At 44.0% G+C, this 8,740-nt stretch overlaps 1 protein-coding gene across 1 annotated transcript; it reads left to right on the top strand. All coding sequences in view use genetic code 11, as the record gives it.

Annotated features, from left to right (window-relative positions):
• Positions 1-4,116: 4,116 nt before the first annotated feature.
• On the top strand, positions 4,117-8,523 carry EGR_08993 (RNA-binding motif, single-stranded-interacting protein; the record flags this gene model as incomplete). Its single annotated transcript, XM_024498242.1, has 6 exons — positions 4,117-4,731; positions 4,925-5,081; positions 5,393-5,644; positions 5,714-6,133; positions 6,950-7,314; positions 7,873-8,523. The coding sequence occupies 6 exons, from the start codon at positions 4,117-4,119 to the stop codon at positions 8,521-8,523; spliced, it is 2,460 nt and encodes an 819-aa protein (XP_024347339.1).
• Positions 8,524-8,740: the final 217 nt, after the last annotated feature.

The raw sequence follows: 8,740 nt of genomic DNA, 5'->3' as shown, positions 1-8,740 counted from the left end.
TTGCGACTTCTTTGTCTCTCGTCCTCTGTCACTCTTTCATGTGCTTGTTGCGCGTGTAATTTACTGACTTAATGTGGTGCGCTCGGTTGATCAATCGCGTCACATCTATGCTTATTTGATGTCATTCCTTCTTTTCTATGCCTTGCCGTCCTCTTCTTTTTTTCCCCTCCCTTTCTTATTGTCTTGTTCTGACTACTTATCTCTATTGTTTTTATATCGAAAAGCAAAAGACCAGGTGTAAATGCGTGTGAGGATGTTTTCCTGGAGATTGATAATTGTACTCATCTTTACCACAGAAAAGTTTGTCCCTTGTGCAATTTTAAGAGGGACTACGGATTGTTTTTTCACGTTCGTTGAACATGCTGAAACGGCGTGCTGGAACCACAGTGACCGGGATCTTCACTGCCGCATGAACGTCCTCGAAAAATTCAGTTAGAATGTCCCATTGGTGTGCTTGAAATCTTGGTAGATATTGTTATGTTCTACCTCTTAGTATGGGACTGTATTCATCATCACATGACGTTGTGCTGGGGAATTACCAGTGTTGACTGGAATCTCGATTAACGGTATCTGGACTGGCCAAGGTGTGTGTAGACTGCAAGTGATAGGGCACTCTTACTAACCACTACATAATACTACCGCAGTTGAGTCTCAGTTGGTGAGTGGGAATGGAATACAAACCTTAGTTTGGACTAAATGGTCTTCAAGTTTAAGTAAAGTTGGAGCCACTACGTTAAAATCTGATGTCTTATAATCATCATAATTGAGTATTTTGAAGGATAATCAAACGCGGTAGGTGTTAAAGTCTACCTTGGTGACACAGAAGTCCACGGATTAATGTGTTACTGCATCTCAGAAGACAGTCAAAACATCCACCGGCCCCCGATGAATCTTGTTTTGACCCCAACAAAACCTTTGGCACCCCTCGTTGTTCCATTTCTGCATGAAGTCGCCAACGGGACAAAAGATTGTTTTCGCCACAATAGGATTTTGGCACAAGCAATCCACTTTGTCACTAAAGATGTGATTTACCAGCATTATTTCCGGATTTTTTATTTTGGTGATTACACCTCATATGCCGACGCTATTTCATAAGAAAAAAAAAATGAGCACCATTCTCAAAACTGGATCAGCAAATTGATTCAAAAGATAAATTTAAGCATAAAACAGTATTCAGACTGGTTTTTTAGAGCTCAATGTATAATGAAAAAATTGCTTGCTTGATAAATAACTTCAAGGTTTGCGCTGATTGCAATAAAAAATCCGAGGGGAGTGCGCCGATTTATCCTCGAGAAAAATTCGGTTGGGGATCTATCAGTAGAACAATCGTAGCATTTGTTAGAAAGATTACTTGTAACATTCAATCAGACATTTTGATGGGATGATTTTACAAACCCAATGATTTTTAGCTTAACGATACTTTACAAAGCGAGACTCTGTACAAACGAATCCAAAAAGTACAGAGGAAGAACAAAAAGTTAGTGTCTCAGCGAAGAGCAGCTACTGCACGGTTCGACCGCGATCCGATGGTGGGGGAGGCTCCGCCGCTCGAAGTAAGGGATTCACGTAACTCCTGCACGTTCGCATAATTAAATTTACGCGGTAAGTGTTTACCCCAAAGCAAGACAAGCTGTTCGAGAAGGCACTCATAAAGAGGGGGTTTCACAACAATCTTGCTTGAAGCAGCGCTAATTAATGTGTCAGTCAACTCGGCGCCGTTAACCCTCAGGTCCGACTTTATCGATTTTCTGACAGCTCCTCCCAATTAAAAATGGGGTCTAAGGCCCTCAAGAGCATTGGATGATACTTTAGTCCAGAAAAAGTGGGGAGGTCATGATCATATTTGACAAGTTTGTTGAGAAATAACTACCAATACAATTGTACTTTTCATTGTGCATTATAAATGGGAATCACATAGCCAAATTAAGTTTTTTTCAACGATTTTAAGCAGTAGGTATCATTTGGATGTCCGCTTGCAATTCACAGATGAACAGTCGCTACCCGCGGAGAGCTCTTTACATCAAGTTTCCTGCGGTGTTTGAGATAATAATCTAGTCACGCATAATGCGTCGTAATAAGACGATAGTTATCTCAGTCACACGCTTATCTGCATGAACTCACCGATCTTCGTGATTCCGGGTAATATCTTGGTGTTACATTTATCAACAGCCTGCCACCTCTTTCGCACATTTATCGCAAAATTTGCTCCAGAAATGCATGAAAGGACTCGGGGTCTGCAACGTATTCATCAACAAAACTACTACAGAAATTTTGTTAGCAAATTTGGAATAGGGTCGCAGTAACAACATTATGAGTGCAAATTAAAATTTAATAAAAAGACACACCCTAATCTGATGAGACATTCAAAATGTGCAGTAGAGAAATCGTCCCGTGAAAATGAATAGAATTTACCGCTTTAAAACCGGATTCGGTGAGCATCACATTCGCTTTATTCTCAAAACCCTATAATTAAACAATGTACTTATTCCCATAAGCAAACAGTTTATGTGGTACAATACCCAAAACGTGATATATAAGCACCCTGAAAATAATAAGATTGGATTTTGGGGAATTGAATGAGACATCTGTACTTCCCTTTGAGACGTATATTAATAAAAAAGATTTATTGGTGTCCCGCTCAGCAACTTTAATAATATATTGTCTGGCCAACACGTCTCTATGCAAGAAAGGACTCGCATTGAAGCACACGACACTTTTCTTTACTACAAACGCACGCTACCAAGCTGAACGACGAAAGAGCTCTATTCTTCTTCATCAGCGGAACAGCCGTCTGTATTCACAAAATTGCAATATGATAGTGGTTTATCCCTCGGTACTGGTGAGGCGCCACTTTTGTACTTTGAAGTAGCCCCCTTGTACCTCGCTGGGTGGGATGGCCTTTTGGGCTATGCCAATAGCACAGACACCTTTTCCGTGCTGAATATATATATTCTGCCCGAGTGTGGTGTCTTCTTTCTCTTTCAGGGAGTCTCGGGACGCTGCAAAATATTTTCCATGGCACCGCAAATTGAATCATTTGGATTTGCGGAAATATGGGATAACAACTAACACGTTCTTCAAGACTCCATCTTTTGATAATCTCTTGTTGAACTTACTGCAACCTTGAGGTTTCTAGGACCTCATGTCCAGATTAGCATTTAAGGCTCAAATACCGTTCAATAAAATTTACTATTAAGGTTACGTAGTTCCACTATATCGTATCATTTTTTATGCATAGCTTCATTGCAGGTAGGACGACGAAGTAGCGGATAAACAATAAAAACTATATGAAACAAGTTCATAATTATTACGGAACCTAGGGAGTCGTTCAAAATTTATAAATTTCCCTTAAAAGTTGCAGGAAAATGCCGTAAGGCAAGATGCATTTGGTGTGTAAAATTATGCATTCAGTAAGTTTATCGTTTTATCTTCTTTGAGCATGTTTGTTTTCGTTTTTACAATGAGGTTAGACCAACGAACTCACAGCTATGGTTTATGAGCCCGTTTTGCAATCATTACCTTCCTTTTTATTGCCAAAGGAGTACTTTTGAAAAAACTGAGCACAATAAAGCTATTTTTCTTTCTGTTTTAGCAAACTTGCCCGCAAGCCTATGGTATTTGTCGCGCAGTTTAAGAATCGCTGATTTTTGTTTTAATAGACCAAAATTTTTGAGGTCGGGGTCGCCATGTTGGTCTGGCTTGGTGTCTCGATGAGTGTTTGGGGTCTTCTTATGCATTTGGTCGTGTACTCGATTTTCCTTGCTTTTTCATCTTTCTTATTAGTGACTTTGGTGTTTCTGTTTTGAGTTGTTTGGAAACGAATGAACTTTTACTGATGCCTAAACATGTCTATGCATTTGCACTATACTTTGCTTCCGAAACTACGTGTTGCTTTCAGTGCAGCCTGATACATGCCCGCTCCCGGAGTTTTTGTTGATCTAAGTTCGGTTTTTTCTTACTTTTTCATGACCAATGCACTTTTGATTGGTTATTGGACTACGTTCTTAGCTTCTATGTGTATTTGATGCGTTTCTTTTTACTTTAGGAATAGTTTCCTGTCATTTTTGCCCGTAAAGGGGTATTGTTTGACTTAATCTTCTACCATTTGGTCAAGTCATGTCCTACCCAACGCAGTGGACTGCACCTAATGTGGCCCCACCGGCTACTAACATTTCTGCTCAGGGTGAAGTTATACCAAACACCACCATTTTCAACGCTTTCCCTTCGAACGCTCAAATTCGTCATCCCGCTCCTCCTATGCACGTACAAATAAATCAGGCTCATTCAAACCAAAACTCCACCAGTTTTTGTCCCGCAGCTCCTGGAGGCTACCCGTTCCTCTGCTCCCCTCTCATGGCAGCTTTCGCAGCCCAGTCAGGTGCTGTACAGTCTCGTCACACTCCAAGCTTTTGTATTTCTCAAACGTCTCCCCATGCAAATGCTGCCGCTGCAGCAGCAGCTTTCAGAGGTACTGCACTACTCTCTTCTACAACCTTTCAATCCGCGCCCCCACCACCACCACCAGCACAAACTCAGCATCAACTAACCCAACTGCCCTACTTTCCCCGTTTGAATGGGATCCAGCTGGGTGCGGCATTCCCCGGGGCTGCAACAGCTCCCTCTTTCCCTCACACCCCTGCCCTCCCGCAACAACACGCTGTTCCCTTTTTGCCAACTCAATTTCGCAACTATGATTCCCTGAAGCACTTTGGTGCTCTTCCTCAGTCCACGGTAAATGCATTGTTATAGTCTGTGTTTGAATTTTTCTGCTCCTATATCACCTACTGAATGGGAGTTCTGCGTACCATGCGTTCGAAATTCTTGCTTTTGACAGCATATTTTTTGTTGCTCAGCATTATGAACCCATTTTGCTTGAATTCTGTCCTCGTCACGAAGCTTGATGGTGTGCAATTTTTTCTTATAGAATCACAAGAAGAATAAATCCATGACAACGTCGAAAACAAATTTGTACATAACGGGACTTTCTGAGTCCGATACTGATGAAACCGTTCGAGCTCTGGTTGAAGATGTCGTATGCCCAAAGTCCTGCAAAGCCATGCTTCTTAATGGAAAGTGTAAAGGTGCATTTTTCTTCTGTAAAAATTTGTATAACTCGCTCCTTTGTTCAATTCTCTTGAAAGAGTTTCATCGAAAGGTTGCGTTCATAGTGCCACAAATAAGAACGTAAGTTTGAAGATTTCCAAACTAGTCCATGTGTGCTGTGTGCTTGTGAAAGCCTTGGAGAAGGACAAGTGGGAGCCGAGGTCATTTACCATCGTAGCCAAAGTGGGCCGGAGTCACCTAGATTCTACGGTACCACACTTGACCTAAGTTGGAGACCTCGTTGTCACCGTTTATTTCTAAGCTGATTACCTCAAAACTTTGTTTTCAGGGTCTGGTTTCATCGATTGTGCAACGGAGGAGGACGCAGTAAAAGCACTTAATCATCTCGTGGAGATGTCAAAAAACGGGGGCCGGCAGCTTGTGGTGAAGTATGCTTTAGAGAACGAAAAAGATCTTCTAAATGTCTATGTACGAAATCTTCCCAAGACGGGCTTCACAAAGGAAACTCTGTTGAATCTCTTCCGACCCTATGGGCAAGTGACCTCGGTTAAACTACTGGAGACCGATGGAGCTTACACGGGTACACATTACATAATTTAGCGGAAGGGGGTCTACTTCGGTCTTACCTCAGTTCTTTTTTCTATTAAAGGCATAGGTTTCGTCAGGTTCGCCTCAGCAGAGCAAGCGCAGCGGGCCGTAGATAGCATGAATGAAAGGCGTTACGTCTTGGCTGGTGGTAATGGGAACGGTGACTCACCGAACGGTAACGGCTCCGCCAAACCGATTAGCTGCAAGTTAGCGGACAAGGCGGATCCAAAGCGGCGCGCTGCAGCGGCCGCAGCTGCTGCAGCAACTGGTGTTGCCGCCGGTGTCTCTTCCTCGTCCTGCACTGGTCCTTCTCGAGGGAGGTTTCACATCCCACGCCATTACCAACCCCCACCACAACAGCTCGTCTGTGGTGATCTGCATTTACAGAATCATCAGCAACAACAGCACCAGACTATGGCAGCAGCTGTGTCTACGCTCTCCCCTAGCCAACAGCTTCAGCCTAGTTTGATCTATCAATCTGGTAAGTTGGTGCCGCTGAAGTGCCTTTTTTAGTAATCAGCGGGAAGTATAACCTTTCATCAGTAAAAAATACCTGATGTAGGTCCCAAAATTATAAACTTTCAACGATTTCCTGTTCCAAAGCTGCTTATATGGTTTACAGTTTTGGTACTGAGTAGATGCTGCACTTTTCCCAGTTAAGGATTTTCCGTTGAATTTAATGATTGTAAGAAAATTGCTGTAATGCAAAGCATTTTCATAAATTCGGAGTTAAGGAACATTCTCGGATTTATTGCTCGCATGCTTGCACATTAAATGGCAATGATATGACAGGATGTTCCCGTTTAATGTGAGCACATTTCCTATGAAGTGATTGAAGTATACCGGAACTCAATAATGAAGGGCTGACTCTCACTGTAGTCAGAACTCGCCACCATTAATTTTTATCTGCATAAGCTTTATATGAATGCTTCCCGGTTACTTAACCGTGGGTTTACATTGGAGCTCATAAGGGAGCGTGTTATGAACGTACAGTGGTCATCTTGAGCGTTACCCTCATTTCTCATTCTACTAAATAGCAAAAGACATAAAACTGGGTGTGATTCGCCTTGAGAATCTGGACTGTTGGATTGTATTAATACCTAACTCGGGATCTGATGCTTCGATTCCGTTTAATCAGCAGCGACATATGGGCAACAGACATCACAGACCTCCTGGGTTACCTCAACAGAAGGTTGAGACGGGCTCTAATGTACCTATTAAGGAAAGGTGACATACGAGAGCTCCATGGAATTTACCATATGCTTCATACAAGCAGGTATGCTACCAGACAGTACAGGCATGATCTCCGCTGCAGCAGCTGCTGGCGGCTATGTTCACGCAGCTGCTAACGGTTCGGCTACTGCCTGCTATCCAAATCCACCCCGTCCCCCCACCGAGGTCCATGAGACATCGCTTTCTGTTGCCGCCGCTGTAACTAATGTCAGTACCACAACTCCGGGCGCTACGCCCTCCGTCGCAGGTCTCCTGGAGATGCCCGCACCTCAATCCCCTCCCACTGGTCACCAGCAGCAACATCATCTTTTACCACAGCCTCCCCCCGTGAACGGCCACTCACCGATCGCAGCGATTGACTCGCGGTACGCAGCTCACTTGGCCGCTGCCGCTGTTGTTGCGGCTGCAGTCTCCAGCAATCCCGTAATGGTGAGTTAAGACATACTTTGTGGCTTCTGTCCTTGCTGGGTCTTTAGACTTTAAGGTGAATCTTTCTATTAAACCTGAGAGCATAACTGAAGGGGTTTTTCTAATTTTGACTCCCGGTTCCACAGCTTTATTTGTGGGAAGATTCCTCCAAAGGCCCTTTTGGCATTGTCACTCTTACTCAATTTTATCATCTAAAAGTGCTTACGTGGAGACCAAATCAGCAAGAACTTTTGTTCATCTAGGTTGGAAATTTGTCGTTCGAATATAGTAGTATAGCAGGAAATCGTGTACTTTTCATGCCTCTAATTTGGCGCTTACTGAAAAGGTAAGTCGATATTATATTACCACCGTCCTATACGGAAACCAATATTCATGGAAAGATCACGTCGTTATTCATTGGGCTTGCAGCTTGTATCATCTACTTTTTTGCACCAATTATTGATGCAAAATTACTAGGCGGTGCAGTACGCTGCGCCCCTCGAGTAAAGTAAGTGATGGGGTTGACGCCACGATCAAGTCGATGGGTGGAAAAGTGAGCTTTGGTTTTACCCACTACAGTACTCTCCGTCCAACGCAGTAGTTGCTGGCACTCAGTTTCCACGACCAACACAACCGCCTTTGGTTCAGCCCACATATTCAGTTGCGTCTGCAGGTGTTGCTGGACATCATCAGCACCACTACGCTCACCCGAATCCCATTGATCTCACTGCCGATCAATTCCAATCTCTGACTCTGGCAGCTGTTTCTGCTGCAGTTCGCCAGCCACAGCAGTTCTATTCCGAGTGGCAAACTGCAGGATTTCAGCCAGCCTCAATGGCCGCCGGTGCTGCCGCATATCAACCTCCCACCAGTGGAGAAGCTTTTGTGGATGGCCATTCTGCAGCAGCTGCAGCAACGCTTTTGAGCAGCTATTTGCAAATTCCGCATTCGGTCCAGCCGCCGCCACCACCACCGCAGTTGTCGATGCCTTCGACATCGCCTCAGATGGTTGATAACTTGGGGCAGCAGCAAGACCAGTATGAGGAGAAGCAAAAACAGTTATCCAGTGAGGCTAGCCCTACATCAGTGAAGAAGTTAAAAGCTGGTGACGATGATGGTGTTAAGGTCGACGGCGAAGCTGCTGAAGTGGTGACTTTGCCCGAATCCGATGAGAGGGGAAAGGAGGAGGGGAGAGCCGACGTGGAGGCAGAAATTGCTGCTTCCTCCTGAACCTACTGACTTCCAGACTCCTCTCTTCCCTACTTCCCTTTTCTCACCTTTTTTCTACTGCGAATGCCTTTTTTTCCTCTACGTTAGAAGTAGCTATCGTGTGCGTGTTGGTGCTGATTTCTTGTGCATGCCTCTCCCATTCGCACACAGGCGCGCACGCACACCAACGACCACAAAAGCGCTTACGGTTGGTCTGTCTACTCCTCTTATCCCCATC

The sequence above is a fragment of the Echinococcus granulosus genome (assembly GCF_000524195.1).
Source record: "Echinococcus granulosus chromosome Unknown EG_S00127, whole genome shotgun sequence".
NCBI lineage: Eukaryota > Metazoa > Platyhelminthes > Cestoda > Cyclophyllidea > Taeniidae > Echinococcus > Echinococcus granulosus.
Note: the sequence above shows the minus strand (reverse complement) of the source record. Positions and strands in the feature narration are given on the sequence as shown.